This window comes from Triticum urartu, chromosome 2A (genome assembly GCF_056163025.1).
Source record: "Triticum urartu cultivar PI428250 chromosome 2A, HENAU_Tu73, whole genome shotgun sequence".
Lineage (NCBI taxonomy): Eukaryota > Viridiplantae > Streptophyta > Magnoliopsida > Poales > Poaceae > Triticum > Triticum urartu.
The window spans coordinates 601,873,293-601,891,379 of NC_141874.1; the positions used below are offsets into that span (position 1 = coordinate 601,873,293).

At 48.7% G+C, this 18,087-nt stretch overlaps 3 protein-coding genes across 6 annotated transcripts; 1 reads left to right on the top strand and 2 right to left on the bottom strand.

Annotated features, from left to right (window-relative positions):
* The first annotated feature begins 715 nt into the window (after positions 1–715).
* Positions 716–4,312, top strand: LOC125539098 (Acyl transferase/acyl hydrolase/lysophospholipase superfamily protein). 2 transcript variants are annotated; one of them, XM_087544527.1, is made up of 7 exons: positions 716–1,272; positions 1,614–1,757; positions 2,650–2,746; positions 2,844–2,949; positions 3,051–3,147; positions 3,705–3,800; positions 3,888–4,312. In XM_087544527.1, the coding sequence occupies exons 1-7, from the start codon at positions 766–768 to the stop codon at positions 4,026–4,028; spliced, it is 1,188 nt and encodes a 395-aa protein (XP_087400653.1). In that variant the 5' UTR covers positions 716–765; the 3' UTR covers positions 4,029–4,312. The 2 variants fall into 2 exon arrangements, with proteins under 2 accessions (XP_087400653.1, XP_048558423.2); XM_048702466.2 differs by having other exon boundaries at positions 717–1,272; positions 2,650–2,722.
* Positions 4,313–6,208: 1,896 nt separating this feature from the next.
* Positions 6,209–10,542, bottom strand: LOC125539097 (pectin acetylesterase 3). Of its 3 annotated transcripts, none has more exons than XM_087544524.1 (11): positions 10,491–10,542; positions 9,870–10,189; positions 8,193–8,275; positions 7,991–8,120; positions 7,822–7,895; positions 7,493–7,707; positions 7,296–7,410; positions 7,103–7,180; positions 6,903–7,008; positions 6,582–6,721; positions 6,209–6,501 (listed from the first exon to the last, which is right to left on the bottom strand). In XM_087544524.1, exons 1-11 carry the CDS (start codon positions 10,505–10,507, stop codon positions 6,400–6,402), a joined length of 1,380 nt encoding a protein of 459 aa, XP_087400650.1. In that variant the 5' UTR covers positions 10,508–10,542; the 3' UTR covers positions 6,209–6,399. The 3 variants fall into 3 exon arrangements, with proteins under 3 accessions (XP_087400650.1, XP_087400652.1, XP_048558422.2); XM_087544526.1 differs by lacking the exon at positions 10,491–10,542 and adding an exon at positions 10,333–10,439; XM_048702465.2 differs by lacking the exon at positions 10,491–10,542 and having other exon boundaries at positions 9,870–10,436.
* A 901-nt stretch (positions 10,543–11,443) lies between these two features.
* Positions 11,444–15,805, bottom strand: LOC125539096 (putative metal-nicotianamine transporter YSL12). The gene is made up of 6 exons (XM_048702464.2): positions 15,270–15,805; positions 13,547–13,710; positions 13,354–13,451; positions 13,136–13,270; positions 12,830–13,019; positions 11,444–12,721 (listed from the first exon to the last, which is right to left on the bottom strand). The coding sequence occupies exons 1-6, from the start codon at positions 15,733–15,735 to the stop codon at positions 11,618–11,620; spliced, it is 2,157 nt and encodes a 718-aa protein (XP_048558421.2). The 5' UTR covers positions 15,736–15,805; the 3' UTR covers positions 11,444–11,617.
* Between the last annotated feature and the right edge of the window lie 2,282 nt (positions 15,806–18,087).

Sequence of the window (18,087 nt, forward strand, 5' to 3'; positions counted from 1 at the left end):
TTCACTGTATATCTCACCGAGGTGACACAAGCCATAATCCAGTTCACCCATCGGCGAGCGAAGCCCATCTTTTTCATCATTCGCTCCAAGAAGATCCAGTCCACCCTGTCATAAGCTTTTGATAAATCCAGCTTATATGCACAGAAGCTCTTGCTAGGGTCTTTCTCCTGCTGAATAAAGTGGAAACACTCAAAGGCAATTAGTGCATTATCTGTAATCATCCTTCCAGGGACAAATGCACTTTGTTGAGGAGAGATAATATTATCCAAAATAGGTCTCAGTCGATTCACCAAATACTTTGACACCACCTTATATATGACATTGCATAGGCTTATTAGACGAAACTCAGTTAGCCTCTTCGGGTTATCCACCTTCGGGATGAGAACAATGGAAGTGTCATTCACCCCCTTAGGCATGATCCCTTTATAAGAGCGAGGCTTAACCAATCACATGATCCAAATTGTATCCCACTATTTGTGGTCTTTGATTAATATAAATTTTGATCTTTTTTGCTAAAAAAATTAAAGTTTGGCCGCAACTGGCAGCCGTGTGTGGCACAAAACTCGGATTAATCTGCCGCGTGCCAAAAAATAAAATCTAGGGTTCATGCCGCAAGAACATCATAATATCCGTGTCTTCTGAATTTCACTGAGGTAACGTGCGTCAAAAGAAAACAAATCTCATCTTTTCTAATCTAAAGAAAAATTGTGTGATATCCACGCACAAAACGACGACATAGAAGAATCCAAGCTTACGCAGCACCGTATGCTTCGGGCGAGCGCACGCGGCCTTCTCGTCGGCCGCCGACGAGACCTCATGGCCTCCCTCCTCGCCTTCTCCTCCTCCGCCTCCGGCCCCCCGCCCAAACCCTCGCCGTCCCACACCTCTCCCCCTCCGCCCTCGGCTTCCTCCTCCGCACGAGCGTCGCGCTTCCGCCTCCTGCTCGCCCGCGCCGCCGCGCGCCGCGACCCCGAGCCGCCGCCGCAGGCCGAGAGCGAGAAGAAGTCGATTGCGGTGAGAACGGGGGAGCTGTTCCTGGGTCTGAGTGCGCTGTTCATCCGCGCGGGGAGGGGGGCGGCGCCGGTGGAGGAGGTGGAGCAGAGGGAGGGGGTGTTGTGGGAGCAGCGCCCGGAGGACGTGGAGGCGGAGCGGCAGCGGCAGCGGCGGGAGGTGGCGACAGCGAGCCCCGGGTTCAGCTTCTCAGCCGCCGGGCTTCTCTTCCCCTACCACCTCGGCGTCGCGCAGTGCCTCCTCGACAAAGGCTACATCACAGTACGCATCTTTATCCCCCACCTCATCGCCATATCCTCATGTGCATCCATACTTTCTGTACTGTATAGCTCGGACGAATTGTGATTTCAGCCATTGTTGTGCCTGGTGCCGACAAGCAATTGAGCACCTTTTGGGTTAAAATACATGTAGCTTGGCTGTGTCTTGATCTCATGCTACTTTGTACTAGGTGGTGGCAGGGCATGCGTGGTTATGCATGGGAACTAATATACCTGCGTGCTCATCACTTATATGTGAATGTGACTTAATTCCACACTTATATTCGTCTATTGTAGAAACCTTCTTATAGATTATTTCTTTTCCCTTTTTGGCATATGCATTAGGAAAGAACTCCGTTAGCTGGCTCATCAGCTGGTGCCATAATCTGTGCAGTGATTGCATCCGGGAAGACAATGCAAGAGGCTCTTCAGGTGACCAAGATTCTAGCTGAAGACTGCCGGAGTAAAGGGACTGCCTTTCGCCTTGGGGTATGTCTTTTGTTTATTTTTGTAAATTACTCCCTCTGTTCCACGACACTTATTTTGGAACGCAGGGAGTATATGTTTAAGTATACTGACTTACTGAGTGCTGTATGGATAAATTATGGTAAGGTAAGGGAGCAAATGACCTGGAAAAATGCTTGCAGTGAAGTATTTTCCTCTGAATTGATGAGTTGTGTTTTCTTTATGAATCCCTTGCATTGTTCTGTTTGTGGTGTTTATCTGTTGAAGTGCAACATTATGAATTGATTATTAAAAAGATTAAGATGCTGCAAAACTGAATCAGTAGCATCAGCAGTGCATGACCATGAGACATGAGTTAATATGAATTTTGGTGACTAAAATGGACTGTGACAGAAACGATGTGGAACGCCTGTTTGTTTACTATGTATGCATACACTGTTTTAATCCTTGAGCTCTTGGTTCTGTAAAAAAAATCTAGTAAAAAAAATCAAAACCTACTGAGCTATGAAAATTTAGCTCTTCAAGTTATATTTGTCATATATCATTGGTTGCCGGATGCCAACTCTTGACTCGAGTACCTGACGTGTAAATTATAGGCAAAACTATGCGAGTCATGGCTTATTTATGAATAATTTTCCAACTGAGTTGGGAATGTGTTGTAGTATTATAGATTATCTCATTTTTCAAATTTTGGTTTGTTTGGTGTTTGCTGTACTAACTCAAGATTAAGTTCATGTTTTCATCTACAAGCAAAGTAGTGGCATAAAAGGGTGATGAATAACCTGCCATCTTGTTATACGCCCTTAAAAAAAAGCTGAAGATCAAAGATATTATGTCCAAGCACTAGTTCTTACTTGTATTAGCTGGTGAACTTTTACAGGTTTTCACCATGTAATCCCGTGCCCTTGTTGTGCAGGCTGTACTCAAGGATGTTCTAGAAAAGTTTCTCCCAGATGATCTGCATATCAGTTGCAACGGAAGGATCCGTGGCAAGCTCTTTATACTATACAAGTGTTGTATCTTCATATTGTCTATGTGCATTTTCTGCTATTTTGATCTCTGGCAACTTAGCTTAGTCATTTTCAGAAAACTGATGTTCTTCTCATACAGTTGCTATTACTCAGTTGTCCTGGAGGCCTAGGGGCTTACTGGTCGACCAGTTTGACTGCAAGGAAGACGTCATTAGTGCAATTATTACATCTTCGTTTATTCCTGGGTGAGTATCATGCTAACCTTTCCTAACACTGGATTTGTGTATTTACTATTTAGTTATATTTTGCTTAATGAAAAGACAATTTTTTTTTGTTCTTGTTTCAGATACTTAGCCCCCAGGCCTGCGACTTTATTCCGTAACAGGCTGTGCGTTGACGGGGGCCTTACATTGTTTATGCCACCCACTTCTGCTTCTGAAACAGTATATCTACAACTTCCTTTTGCTGTTCCTAAAACATTAACGTGGTCATAAGCATTGTTAGTGTCGTGCATGCTATAATTTTTGGAATTTAGGGTACTTTTAGATACACAATTATCTGGAGCCTTGTCTTCATTTAGTTCTTCTGGGAGGAATTTTCTTCCTTTCTCCCAACGATGAAGACATCTCTCCTTCTGTTTGATGACCTGCCATTGAAAGGATGTTGCTACATGTGTTTAACTCACAATATTGTTCTTTGCATATTCTTTCTCAAATACACTTGTTTATACTCCTTTATACTCGTAACCATACTTAACTCAAATACTATCTATATTTTGTGCCTTTCACACAAGCGCTTCTCCTCCTTCATATGAGAGCACGGGCATAAGTTTGCCTGATATTCGTCCTCACTTGCGAGCTGAGGCTTTTGTTTGTACATTCTGTTACTCTGTTTTCAGCACCATTCACTGTCCACTGGTGGAACCAGTCTACTGTAGTATTCAGACCACATTTTGGTTTAACACAATGCTCATCATTGGCTGGTATGGCTGTTACTGTAGGTTCGAATCTGCGCTTTCCCAGCTGGCAGACTAGGACTCCAAGGGATTGGTATTAGTCCAGACTGCAATCCGGAGAACAGAGCAACTCCCCGACAGGTAGCAGAAATTCAAATGTACAAGTTCTTGCAACTGTCCATGGTTTTGTTCTAAAACTTGCCCTCGGTGCTCTTGAACGAATTCCAGCTGTTTAACTGGGCTCTGGAACCTGCTGAAGATGAAGTTCTCGATAAATTGTACGAGCTTGGGTACCAGGATGCAGCTGTGTGGGCTGAGCAGAACCCTCCTGAGTCAACTGTGAAGATTGAGCAGCTCGGTACAGATTGAGAAGGCCTGGAGCCCCGGACAAAGTGAGCATCTTGGTCCTTTTTAGTTTTGACGTAGACATCTAGATTTGTCCTTGTTTGGTTGAAAGATGTCAATTATTTTGTTCGCTCAGAGGTTAGCAGCCTCTCGTAAATTTGTAATATAAGTGCGCCTCTATTTCTAAAATGTACAGCCTCTTGGCTAGGTTTTATAACTGTACAATTGTAACTACAACCAATTGCTAGAGCTTAGCACTCCCTCCAGTTCTTTTAATTTGAAAAGGCAGAAGCTGTTCGAGCGTAGTATTAATACTTTTATACTCCCTATGTAAACTAATATAAGAGCGTTTAGAGTACTAAAATAGTGATCTAAACGCTCTTATATTAGTTTACAGAGGGAGTAATAGCTAGGATGTGTGCTGATTCGTCTAGAAGCATTTTCACATTATAAAAAGTTGAAGATTTTATAATTATGTTGTCTAATTTCACTTTGAACTAGATATTGTGACATTGTGACACTTTGAACAGGATTTCACCAGGAGGAAGACCCCCGGTCTCTGCATTTGGGCGATGCATGCAGCCATTTTATTAATTATTCACAAAAGACCTTACAAAGAAATACATCAGTAAGTCTGAGTCACGGTCTAGGCAACGTCTGTCGCTACTCCTATCCAGTTGATGAAGGGATGCTGATAGTCCAGGCCTAATATCACAGACCTCGCAGCCAAGCCTAACATATAAGACCTGAGGCCCCAACCAAGCCACTTGTCGGGGATGGGGCACACAACGGTCCGACGCTCTCTCAGAGGCCGCCGCCGCCAACTGCCGCCCCTCCATCTTCAGAGCTATAGGTCTAGCTGCCGCTGACGCCACCACGGCGCCCAACATCAGCACCCCCCTGCGGGCGAATTGTTGAGCACGCCGCGGTCGCCGCCGGTACACCTTAGCACCACGCCGCCAAGTAGCACCAGCCGACACAGCTTGAAGTCTGTAGAAGATCTGTCGTGCGTAGCATCTACCAACCAGGCATGACAAAGGGTCGTGTGTAGCACCTGCCAACCAGGCATGACAAAGCGCAACATCCGTCGGTCAGGCATGACTTGACATCTCCACCGAAGCTCCGTGCAAGACGAAGCCGCTCCACCTCCTACCTCTGACTTCCAGCGCTGCTCCACAAACGATGCTCCCAATAGAGAAATGACATTGCAGTGCCGCCATCGTCCGATCTAGAAAACCAGATCCTAGGGTTTCCCCCGGAGCGGCACGAGTGGGTCGACAGTAGTTACAGAACGATGCCTTCATCAAGGTAACGGCGCAGAATGCCTCCATCGTCCACCGTCGGAGGCGGTGGTTACGGTGGTGCCTCCAGCTCTCATGCCGTAGTATCCTAGGCCGAGCGCGCGGCGTGGCAGCAGGCGAGGTACGACTGGCACAATGCCACTCGCCGCTCCGCTTTCGCCAAGATGGACGTGGCGCCGGAATGGGTCCGTAAGGACCCAGACCTCTCCATGGCGTGGGCGCTCGACCGCTCCATCACCACCGCCGAGACGGCCGCCAGGTGCTTGCGCCGCCTTGACGGCGAGCTTTCCAAGATCGGCGAGGAGTGGTCGCTTAGCGACAGCTCCGCCAACGCCGACAGGGGCAAGGGCGCCTTCAGCAGTGGAAAAGGTGGCCCTTCGCACGACGCAACAAGAGGTGGTCAGGCGGCCGCGGGGCAAGGCTGTTGTGGCCCTTCGCACGACGCAACAAGAGGTGGTCAGGCGGCCGTGGGGCAAGGCTGTTGTGGCCCTCTGGCATCCTCGCGCTGCTGGAGGAACGACGACAATGGCTCAGATGCCGACCACGGTGCGGCAGAACAACCACGCTTACGAGGTGGTCGTCCGATATAGGGTTTAGTATTTTTTTTAGTTTTTAGTAAAATGATCGAAATATCGACCGTTCATGTAAATTAAATCCGAACTTGGATGAAATCCGCCCGGTTTGAACGATTTTCACCTGGTTAGTTCGAATTGTTGTTAAAATGTATGCGGCTACGATTGGATGACGTCCTTCCGCATCCGTGGACTGATTCCTCCCCTCCCGGTCCGCGGACAGAAGCGTGAGAAAATTTGTGGGTTGCCGTTGGAGATGCCCTTAAGTTTAGGGAGGTGGGGGTCTTTGCCCATTGAAAAATTGTGGGTATTTTTTCTCTCCCCTATCCCCTCTCTCAGCCTCATCTTTTATTTCTATTACATTTAACAAGTTTATTCTGAGGAGACCTTCATAATTACATCATACACAAAGACATATCATCCGGCCTGAAGTGAAGTCTCTATGAAAAACTAACAAATACTTGCCTCGAGTTCTAAATCCTAATCATGAGGTTCGAATCGGCCCTTGCTTGCAAGATCTTCTTATATGATGTTGCGGCATGTGTTGTCGCAAGGGTATGGGCAATCGATCGCCTTCACTTCGGCCCGGCCAAAGTACCAATCGCCGACAGATTTCGCGATCCTCTGTATTTGCAACGACCACAAAATTTACATGAAAACTGTTAACGAATGTGTTAATGGTGATGAGACTTGACGTATTCTACCTTCTTCTGAATGGCAGGGGTGCCATTCCAGGTGGCCGGCAGTTCGGACTGGCAGTGGGCGAAACACGAGTTTATGAAGAGCCCGTTGCTCTTGGAACCGGAGAAGTCTCTCACGGATGCCACCATCTGATCTCTGAAACCTGCATGTGTGAACAAAATTAGTTACTCACGACTCAGTAGTTGTCCAGATCGTCAAGGAGTATTGTGTTTTGCCTCTCATGCTAGCCCGCGCAACGGCTTTCGTGCTAGTTGCTCAATCGGTAAATTAGGTTTTGAGTGGCAAGTTGGATTAGATATCGCAAGTATGAATTGTTCTTTTACCTTGCAGGAAGTTTATCTGAGACACGTTGCAGGCCGAGCGGTTGAACTTGCAGGCTCGCCAGGCGCGGCTGGGGTCGGCTTTGCTTGGGGCCAGGCTTTCCTCAATCTGATTAAGTTTCCGTCAAATTTGCTACCTCCTTGTGCAAATTAGTTACTCCCACCTTAAGATAAGTCATTCCTGCGTGCAAACATTTAGTTACCTGCCAGACGTCGTAGGCTGCGTTGAGCAAGAAGATGGGGGTCTTGATGCTGTCGATTATATTCTGAGGGAAGAAGCACTGCAGACGTGCATGCAAAAGAAACAGCAAGGTAGCTAGGATCAGTAGACAGAAGAGAGTCACTCACGAATGATCTTTCTTGCACGCAAACTAACTAAATGAAGCACGCACGCACCGAGGTGGCGTCGAGGTGATCGGTGCAGGTGGGCGGAAGGTTTGGAGCCACTCCCTGCATGGCTACAATGTCGCCGTAGTAAGATCTCAAGCTGCGGCCCCCGGAAACATCAACGCTGCACGCAAACAGTCCATCAACTGGGTGAGACCCGTGAGAGTGACGGTGAATCAGCGATATAGGTAAATAGGTAGACGTACGCGTCGAGGAAGAGGCCTGCGTCGGCGAGGCACTTGACGGTGGTGCTTCGGCCGGCGAAGAAGGCGCCGAACTGGTCGCAGTGGAGTATCGCCGCCAGCCCACCGGCGGAGCAGCCCGTGAGAAGCGCCCGGTCGGCCGACGCCATCCCGATGGAGAGGAGGTGCTGGATGGCTTCCTCCCAAATCCGCTGCCCCCGGAAGTAGAGCCCGGTACCCTGCAACATATTTACAGAGGAAAAATTATGCGTCAAAACATAGGGTGATGATGCCACCACGGATCGATGCATGAAGAGCTGACACATTGTTGCGTCTAAGGAATTAATATGCACCTTGTCGAAGGTGTCGCCGGCGAAGGAGGCGCTGTCGCAGTAGCGGATCTTCACCCGGTTCCAGTTGTAGAAATCTGCATGAAAAATGCACATGTCGTCGATGGCCTCGTTTGCCCGAGATTAATCATGCAAACCATCTTTGCTTTTGGAGTTGAGACTTGAGACGGACCAGGATTCTCGGCGGGGCTGGCGCTCATGATGCCGGTGAAGGCGATCTGCCGCTCCATGAAGTTGGAGGAGCCATGGTGAGTCCTTGTCCGGAACCTGCACGTCCTCGCGTTGTTGCACCACCCGCCTCCCTGCACTTACGATGCACCAAGGATCAGGTAAAATCATGTATGCACCACTGTAGAAGTGCGCCCGCTGGGTACCTCGAGGTTGACGATCCAGCTCTTGCTCCCTGCCCCGGAGCCCGGGTCCAGGTGGTAAGCGGCTGGCGTCCCATCCATACACACTGCAATCGTAGATAGCAAATTAGTCTCGGTGTGTTGCACATGATTTAAAGTAAATCAATACTGTGCAGACGTCAGAAACAGTTCAATAGCATATACCAATACCACTCAAAATTCTTAGCTAGCTAGGCTTGATTCCGACAGAGTAAATTGCTCAAAACGATCACATTTGTGGCTAGGCTAACGGATCGCCACCGCTTTTGTCGAAACCACAGGAGGAAAAAATGACAACTCCGCGGCAAGTAAGTAACGAATCAAACTGACCACCACTTTCCATTTTTGGTGAAAAGGGAAAATGAAAAAATTGGGAGGGGGTTTGTGGGTTGTGCCGTGGAATGGAAGCTAGAACCCTGCCTAGACCAACCTTCTACATCCTCAACATTTTATTTGGGTCCTACTACGCATCGGCCGGGTGATAACTTTTAATTATCCAACGCCTCTTTGACCATCAAATCAGCCACGATCAAATGGCCCGCAGTGTATCCCTCATCTCGCTCATCCTTCCTTCACAAAAACAGTTGCAACGTTGGCCATATTTCAGAAACATCAGCTGAGTAGCAATTCGCCTCATGCATTCTCTTTTGGACGCGTGTCTCCGCAACATCAGTGATGTTTCTGAAACCAACGATGAAGTTGCAACCCAGCGAGCTCGCAACACCCACACCGCCACAACACCGATGATTTCAAAAACGTTGATGACATAGCAAGCTGGCGAGCTCGCAGACTCGTGCCTTTGCAACATGGGATGTTTGACAAACACCTCGCCGCCGCCTCTCTCTTCCCTTGAAGCAGTGTGCGGGCGTGTTGCAGCACCTTGGCCCGGCCTTGCAGCATCGGCTGGCCGCCTCTTGAGCTTGCCGGAGGAGCGGTGTGTGAGGATGAGGGAAAGGAGAGGATTCGACGCATTGGTCTGGTTTGCTTCGATGTTGACGATGAGGAGAAGGAAGACAAGTCACATAACACATATTAAGATAATCCCTAAAAAATTCAGATCAAAATTCGAAACATACACCAAGAAGCAAAAAAGAGAAACTCATATGTGAATAATATACAGAGAACCATTCGCAACTATTCATAACAAATTTCTCTTTTTTGCTTCTTGATGTATGTTTCGAATTTTGATCAGATTTTTTTAGGGGTTATCTTAATATGTGCTATAGCCAGCCGCGGCGAGGGAGAGAGGGAGGCAGAGAAGGGGCCCCGGCAGCTGGATCTGAGTGCACGCCGAAGACGCACGGGGCCGATCTCGAGCGCAAGAAGCACAAGAGAAAAGATGAAGAATGCATGCATGTATTGTCGAACGCCACTGGATTCCAATTGCTCATAGACATATGAAACTACCGACCGGCGCCAGAATTTCGCAGACAATTCTTGATAATCTAGCTGACCAAATTGTCCACTACACTCTACATATGCCTAAATTTTTTCACTCGCTAGCTATCAGCTGAATCGATCAAGCAGATCAGATACCATTTCCCATAGTACACACCGAAAAGGAGCAGAAGTCCCCCGCCAAAATTAAAAAAGAGGAGCAGATGAACAAGAAGAAACGAGCAGTGATTCACAGAACCATGCTTGGACTTGGAGTGGACATACCGGCGCCCTTCTCGACGGAGGCGTTGAGGAAGGTGATGGGCACCATCATGTCCGCGACCGCCGCCGCGGAACGTCGATGCGTCCTCCTCCTCCTGCCACCGCCGTTCGCCGCCTGCTCGTCCGCCGCCTCCACGCAGCTGCCGGCGATGAGGAGGAGAGCAAGAGCGAGAAGCGCCCACGGCCGGACGGCACCGACCCTCGTCTTCACCATCGTTTCAATGGATCGAGTAGTGGAAGCAAGATCGAGCCGATCGATAGGAAAATCCCTGGACGACGTATATTTAACGAGCGCATAGCAAGGGAGTGACGCACCTATATAGCTACACATAAACAAGGAGTTAATCAAGCGAGATATATCCTAATCAATGAGGAAGTAAAATGCTTCCAAATACGGGTGTGCAGTAGCGTACTACTCCATATAGGAGTATCCACATTGCATAGACAAATCAACCATGTTAATTACATGCATGCGTTCCATATTTGCCAGCGAGCTATATTTTGGAGGCAATTTGGCAGCTAACTAATAAGCAGCAGGAGGGAATCAAACAGGAATTAAGTTAGGCATGCCATTGCCACCCTGGCTCATAAACGGCGAGAGAAGAGAACATGCGCATCATGTACCAGCAGAATCGATCCATGAGAAAGAAGGTAGAGACAGCGCGCGCATACGGCGACCGAACACGCGACAGAGCGAAAGAGGTAACGGGCGCACGGCACGCGTGTACGCATCCGTTTCTATTGATCGTCGTATATGCGTGTACGTTTTGCGTAGGTGCCGGTTGATTTCGACGGCTCACCGGCATCCGTAAATCGGCCCCGGGCGATTACAGGGTCAGTGTGCACTGGTTGTTACGGTAGTATACCTTTTCCATACGATCAAACTTTGGCCGCGCTCCACTATCAGTCCACTATCATCAGATAACGGACCGAAGATAAAGAGCGTTCAGTGCAAAAAGCGGTAGATGTTATAATCTTGGACAAGGAAAGCAAATCTCCAAGAGCAACTTTAGCAGAGTCATCAGATTGGCCATATCGGCATAATAACTATTAATATGACGATTTTGGCTAAAAATGGCACTTTAAAGAGTCGGCATACGAGGATTGATCGGTATAATTTATGGAGCTCGCTGAGAGTGACATTTCGAGTGGAATTGGTTTCTACCGGGTATCTAGCCACCACCGGATGGTGTTGAGATTCGGATGTACTTCTCCCGTAGTCAAACACACCGTTGGTCTCAAGTGTGTACGCCTACACAACGATACCATATGGGTGCGATTGTGTACGAGTACAGGACGCCTGCCTGGCCCACACATTCAATTCGGTAGGAGAAAACCACGAGCAGCACAGACCGAGTTTGTCATTTGCTTCTCACAGTTCATCAGCCGAGGGGTAGCCATTTAGGGATGTCAATCGTTTAAGGAGCAGTCCCACCAACAATCGAACAGTTTAAAATTTGGTTTTGTTTTTTCTTTAGAGAAATGAACTATGGAGCTAGCTAAAGCTAACCAAACGGGACTTACTTGTAGACGCCCCTTGTTTGCCATTAGCCCATTACATCCCTATAGCCACTTAATAAGCACAACCTTAAAGCTTACATACATTAGCTACAAAATCACCGTACGTAACAAGCCATATACAATCGTGATTATAGGATGATGATACAGTACAGAATGTGTAACTTCAAACTATAGACAGGGAGGCCTTCCTTTTTTTCCAAGGAAAGGAGAACTGCCGCACAGGCACTGACTTAATTTCCTAGGTAGGCATCCACGTTGGCATTGACGGATCTCGATAGAAACTTCATGCAAATCGGTGGCTTCACCTTTGCAAGAGCGAGGATCGACTGCGGCAGCGTCCAAATGCCGTCACCGCAGATCAACCCCGAGGCGACCGCCGGCGCAAACGCGTCGGCCTTGGCCTTGTTCACGATCCCCCACACGAAGACGATGACGGTGCCGACGAACATGTCGATGGCGAAGTAGGAGCCGATGTAGAAGGGTATGGCCATGGCCATGGGCAGCGGGATGAACTTGGCGACCTTGGCGGGCACCAAGTCCCTGACGAGGTTGATGAGGATGGCGCCGGCGAAGAAGACGTAGCAGAGCGTGAGGCAGTGCTTGGGGAGCGAGGAGAAGCCGTCGACGCCGAGTATGGCCATGTTGCGGTAGACGATGGCGTAGGGCGCGGGGTACTCGCTGCCGCTGATGCCGATGTCGTCGAAGGCCTTGTAGAAGAGCCAGAAGACGCAGGGCGCGATGACGCAGCCCATGCCGGTGCCGATGATCTGGCTGATGAACATGGACCTGGGCGACGCGAGCGTGAGATAGCCCGTCTTGAAGTCCTGCATGAGGTCGGCGGCGGTGGACACGATGCTCATCATGACGCCGCAGGCGGCGAGGCCGACGAGCACGCCGCCGTGCGGGGCGCCCGCCCACGCGCCGAAGATGAAGATGGCGAGCTTGCCGTAGGTGGAGGCGAGGGACCAGTCGGTGAGGCCTGTCCCGTAGGCGTTGCAGAAGGCGAGCACGGGCGCGAAGACATACGCCACCAGGATGTAGTACCACTTGAGGTCCGGGAAGATCTGGGGTAGGGTGGCGATCGACACCGCGGCGACGGCGGCGTACCCCGCATACGCCACCGACTTGGGGATCTGGTCCTTCATGAATTGCTCGGTGCGACGCTGCTCGTCGAACGATACAGGCTCGCCGGTGGCCTTGGCGCCGCCCACGTCCGAGACCGGGATGGTGCTGTTCTTCTTCGCCATCGCCGCGAAGGCGACACTCGTGCGGACGAGCACCTTGACGAAGTTGTACAGGCCGTCCCCGAGGATCATGGCGATGGATATGAACACCTGCAGAGTAGTTGGGATTGGTTGCTTGATTAGTACCAGCATCAGTGGCACCAATCAGCCAAACAAATTGAAATCAAAGATGATGAAATGTGTAGATGTTTGTTTTACCCTGTAACCTTGGAGGCCATGGAGACTGCTGTCTTTGAGGTCAGCCGAGTACCAACTCCCTCTGTTGTTGTGTATCAAGGGCCACATCACACCCCACGACAGGATGCCTCCCAGTAGAACAGACACGTTCACTATGTGGGGGCAGATCATCCCGACTCCAACATAGGTAGGGGAGAAATCGAAATAAAACCTGAAATTTTGAAATGTGAAGTTCAGTTTGGACAATGAGTTCAGATCTCCATATAGATACAAAAGGCTTCAGGCAAGTTTCAGACATTCAGACCAAGAAAACAGGCATTATCCAACCTGCTCTTGTAGGCCTGAAGGCCCAAGGAAGGGAAGTTCTGAAACCCACAGCCGTCTCCAGCAGTGTAGAACCACTGGAAAAAGCCCCAGAGGAAGCTGAATGAAAAGAACTTGCCCAATGTCCTTACTTGCTTCCTGAAATACCATAATCATGTTGTCACTAACTATATATCACCAAGGAGAATACTAGCACTGTGACATTCAGACGACTAGATTACTTTGCAAGCTTTGCACCCTCTGGCGTGTGGAAACCGTTGATAAGATATGCAGTCGCGGTGCCACTTGGATAGGTGAGCTTGTAGTCCACGATCATGATCTGAACCAGAAAGTGATTTGAGACGATTAGTAGATGGGTATGCAGGGATGATGTAAGAACATAAGTAGGAATGCAGAAACAGGCTGCAGATTTACCTTTCTCAGGGGCACAAGAGCAAATAGCCCAACGAAACTGACGAGGAAGAGGAACCCTATCATCCACCCGATGTGGGGGTCCTTGACATTCTGAGCATCGTTAGCCTCTGTTGCTTGGCTGGCGATGGTTCCACTCATGGCGAACAAGTAATTGCCAAATCCACCTGATCAATTGGAATGAGCCAGTGCAGTGAATATCACATTTCTCCATGTACAGAACCCAGATTATAGGTAGTCAAAGCCATCAAATGTTTTCAGCCAAAGTTTAGGTTCAAACAAGCAAATGAATATCCCTAGATTTATTTGTTCTTCTCAATGTTCAAATTTGAAAGCCTCAGCCAAAAGGTTTTGCCATTGGTTATTGATAATAGTCCAAGAAACCATACTTCTTTTCGTAGACACATCTCTATCCTTTTTGCTGAAGAGGTCATATTTGAAATCTAGCCCAAGATTCTCGCAAGAAAAAAAAAGGGGGAAGGGCCTAATAAGACTGGAAAAAGGGACAGTCGTTGAAGTCAAGTCTACAACATCACATCCATGGGCCACAACCTATTAATTCTCTTGTATATTTCAACCATGCGTGTAGATATGGAGTCAAACCATCTAGATCACTATTTCAGCATGAGGTCATAGGCAACTTGGCTGTCCCATACTGAGACCGCGATTACTAGTACGTGATAACGATAGTTTGAATACACAATTAACCAGTCTATCAGCATACTAGTGAAAAGTCTTCTTTACATAAACAAGCTAGATACAAACCAGAAATGTGTAGTCTCTCTAGTGTCGAAACCATCGAGATTCCCCCCCCCCCCCCCCCCCCCCCAAAAAAAACCCAATCAAGATTTGGTCCCTTGACCAACTAAAAGCAGTTTGGATGACGACATGGCGGATGTTCCACACACGTGGCAGCCCGGCCAGCACAGAAAATTGTCAAAAAGTCAAGAAAATTTGCAGAGGAAATAATACCAAAAAATCAAATTCGGAGAAAAATCAAATGAAGTTACTAAAGTTTGTAGAATTATTTTTTGCAGCTATCAGAAATATTATGCAAAACCATGGAATTCTGTAATTATCAAGTATGTTGCTACAGTCCTTTTGCAAATTATTGTATTTTCTAAAAATTATGATGGAATATTCAAGATTTTTCTAAATTTCTTGCTGTTTTTCCAATTTCATCCTACCATAGCCCTAATGTTATTCACTCGGAACCACAAAACTCCTCCAACTGAATATTTGCTTTTTCCATCTTAGGCCTGCTATTTCATTTCACATGATTTACTTTGTGCATTTTTGCTTTGCACATGTTCGTATGCAGATGGTTGAACTCTTATGCAGTTTTATCAGGGGATGCGACAATAAAGAATCACTAAACCGTACTCCCTTTGTAAAGAAATATAAGAGCGCTTATAAATCACTAAAATATGCAGGTTTTCCATGGACAAGTCAGTAGGTTTCATCATCTTTCTATATCACCTTAGTGTAGCAACTTCGGCGTTTAAATATACTTCGCCTGATTGCGAAAGAATTGATAGAAGCCTTGAATAAAGTATCCCTCGTAACTACCACTGGTAGTACTATACATCGGAGAGTAGCAGCAAGAACAGCACTTGATACAGCTCTGCTTCCTCTGCTTCCCCTTAGTGAAAAAGCAGAGGCTCTGCTCACTCGTCAATCGAAAAGGAATAAAGGAGTCGCGGGAGTTTGGACTTGAAGAGCTTACCGCTGAAGGCGATGTCGTAGGCGGCGACGACGCAGGTCTGGATGACGGTGTTCTCCTGGCGCGTGAAGGGCTGGCGGAGGAACCCCATCCTCTCGATGGCGGAGGTCCAGAGGCGGACGAAGAAGAAGCCGAGGAGGCCCGCGGAGACGTTGAGCGACGGGATGATGCCGGTGGTGAGGTTGAGCTTCATCACGATGACGCTGAACATGATGGCCAGGAAGAAGCTGACCACGAAGGCGCGGAGCGTCAGCTGCTCCCGCCACGTCGGCACCGGCCTGCCCTCGAACGCCCGCTCCACGGACGCCTCCGCGTCCCCCTCCTCCCCGGCCGGCGCGCTCCCTTTGATCTCGCCGTCGTCGTCGGCCCTGGCGGCGTTGTGGCGGTGGCGCAGCGTGCCGGCCTCCACCGCCGACTCCTCGTCGCCGGCGGCGGCGGCGGCGTCCGCTTCCGTGGTGTGCGGCGCCATTGCCCTTGGAATGGACGCGCGCGCGCCTTCCGTGGTGTGTGTGAGACTGTATTTCAAGTTTGCGACTGGCAAGGGTTGCATACTTGCATTTATATAGGAGTAGTGACGCGCCGTGCGGGTTAGATGCTATTAATGCATTGAATTTTCTGCTATATACTATTCCAGCTATCAGTCATCAGTAGTAGTACTAGTATATGTGAAGTTTAGTTAGATGTTGTTTTCTCGATTGTGTCTAGCGATGATGTGAATGAATATTCATTCAGCTGGCGACGGCTGAACGTCACGCTGCTGTTCAAGTGGGCCGTTGTTTAGACGTCCTAATCATAAACTAATCGAGCGTCGTGACGCAGCTTACTACAGCGAGGCCGTCATGAAATGGAAGTCTCTGTCCGGGCTTAGTGCAGCGCTCTTGTTTGTCATGACAAGGCGGACAGCTTCCAGGCGCGCCTATCTGAATCGGGACTGCACAGCTAAGGCTGACAACCACCGATGCCATGCCGGCTAGGCTCCCTCTATAAATCAGCGCAGAATTTGGCATGGCCTTGTTCGGAGCTCTCTGGCAAAGTCAAGCTGAAGTTCCAACGCTTATCCGATTGCAGCTGTATGACATACAGAAATAGGGGCCTCGTGCACATACACACATGTTCTTCTCTAGTACGTAGATAAGACAATCCAACGTTCAGTTCATAAACAGGGGCAGAGAACGCCGACTCCGCAGCGCGGCAGGCGCCATCTCCTACGTGCCATAGTTGACCTTGACCCCCGATCGATCACACGTCCAGCTCCACTTGGATACTGCTCATATCCAGAATCAACTACAGTTCGTACTAGCTTGGATTGGAGCGTGGTTTGCAGACTTCTTTTTTGTTTGGCTCTTTCCATGCCCATGTGTGAACTGCGCAGCACGCGGGCAGCATGTGAAAGCAGCGGATATGGAAACTCAGGCACGCGTAAGCCGTTACACAGCTACTGACAGCGAGCGACCCCCTAATAATCGATGCGTATAAATGCGTCTCTTGTGGCTGCATGCCAAGATTCCTCCACGTCCCACGACTTTGACCAGCTGATACCATCGGGATCTTCTTCCTAACCCTGCGGATTAGCCTGACGGGATCTCCGCCAAGCTACCTGTTCTGTAGAAAACTGCAACTTCCCTTTTCTTAAAATTTTCGTCCTTTTTTCATGCTGACTATGCCTGCTAGACCATGGTAAAAACCGCTGAGGACAAACTTTTGAATGTATTGAGTGAGCACAAATTTATAGTATTGAAGTTAGGAGACCAAATCTAAACTTTGATGATAGTTGAGAGACTAAAAACATTGAGATAATATCATCAGTAGTCACAAAACTTACGTCGAACGTGCAGTTTAGTGCTACACCTTTGGAAATACTTTTTTTTTATCATTCAACTTGTTATTTGGTTCAAATACAGTCACTCTATTCGAGCGCGTACGTATTCAGCATGGATGGGTCCACTGCCAGTGACGTGCACTGTTTTGGGGCGACACGCGTGCGGCTTTTTTGCGCAAAACCCCGTCGATGAACCAGAGTCGCGGGAGGATGACCTTGACCTGTCTGTGCCGGGACTAGACCCAGACGCGCTTCTCCTTGGGTTGCCCGCGCTGGGTGAGGGTGCAGCCATGCCGTCATGGCAACGCCCTGCGGTGAACATCCAACTACTGAATAGCTTCTTCACCATCGCAAAAAAAGTGAGCTGGTTGTACTTGCGCTTGGTGCTCTGGAGCGTGGTCTGTTGAAATATGGGGTGGGTTTTAGACCCATCCAACAATTTCAGAAAATCTTTAAGGGTTTATGTGGGTTTATTTGACATTAGATGTAGTGGAAAGTTTAGTCCTACCTGAAAGTTGGAGAGGAGTTGTGTGACGCCCCGAGACCGTTGCGCCAGGTGTCTTCCAGTTATTCGCTGTCGTTGCCATGTCATTTGCTTGCGTGTTGCATTTCATCATGTCATCATCCGCTTTGCATCATCATGTTTTCGAAACTTGCATCCGTCCCGGTCTCCTCGTTCCGTCCGTTGTCCGTTCTGAGCCCAGACACACTTGCACGCGCCGGCGGCATGTCCGAAATAGTATTTTTATAAGTGGCCGGAAAATGTTCCCGGAATGGGTTGAAAGTTGGCGTGCGGTCTTATTATAGTGTAGATAGACCGTCTGTCAAGTTTCATCGCATTTGGAGTCCGTTTGATGCCCCAACGGATAACTATAGCGGTAGTATAGCCGGTCTTTTCGTCGGACGTTTTCGGTCTCCGGAAACCATGCCGGGCTGCATCTCTCCCCTCTACTCTCAGACCAACCCGCTCTCCACAGTCCACCTAGGCCCATGCCTACCCCT

Excerpts from the sequence above, each read along its gene's own strand:
- LOC125539096 (XM_048702464.2), bottom strand. The coding sequence starts at position 15,735 with ATGGCGCCGCACACCACGGAAGCGGACGCCGCCGCCGCCGCCGGCGAC. Across the intron at positions 13,711-15,269 it reads CTACGACATCGCCTTCAGCG|GTGGATTTGGCAATTACTTG; the intron begins GTAAGCTCTTCA and ends CCAATTGATCAG. Across the intron at positions 13,452-13,546 it reads CTCTTGTGCCCCTGAGAAAG|ATCATGATCGTGGACTACAA; the intron begins GTAAATCTGCAG and ends TTTCTGGTTCAG.
- LOC125539098 (XM_087544527.1), top strand. The coding sequence starts at position 766 with ATGCTTCGGGCGAGCGCACGCGGCCTTCTCGTCGGCCGCCGACGAGAC. Across the intron at positions 1,273-1,613 it reads TCGACAAAGGCTACATCACA|GAAAGAACTCCGTTAGCTGG; the intron begins GTACGCATCTTT and ends CATATGCATTAG. Across the intron at positions 2,747-2,843 it reads GCTCTTTATACTATACAAGT|TTGCTATTACTCAGTTGTCC; the intron begins GTTGTATCTTCA and ends CTTCTCATACAG.
- LOC125539097 (XM_087544524.1), bottom strand. Across the intron at positions 7,708-7,821 it reads CCGGCGACACCTTCGACAAG|GGTACCGGGCTCTACTTCCG; the intron begins GTGCATATTAAT and ends AATATGTTGCAG. Across the intron at positions 7,181-7,295 it reads ATCACCTCGACGCCACCTCG|TGCTTCTTCCCTCAGAATAT; the intron begins GTGCGTGCGTGC and ends GCACGTCTGCAG.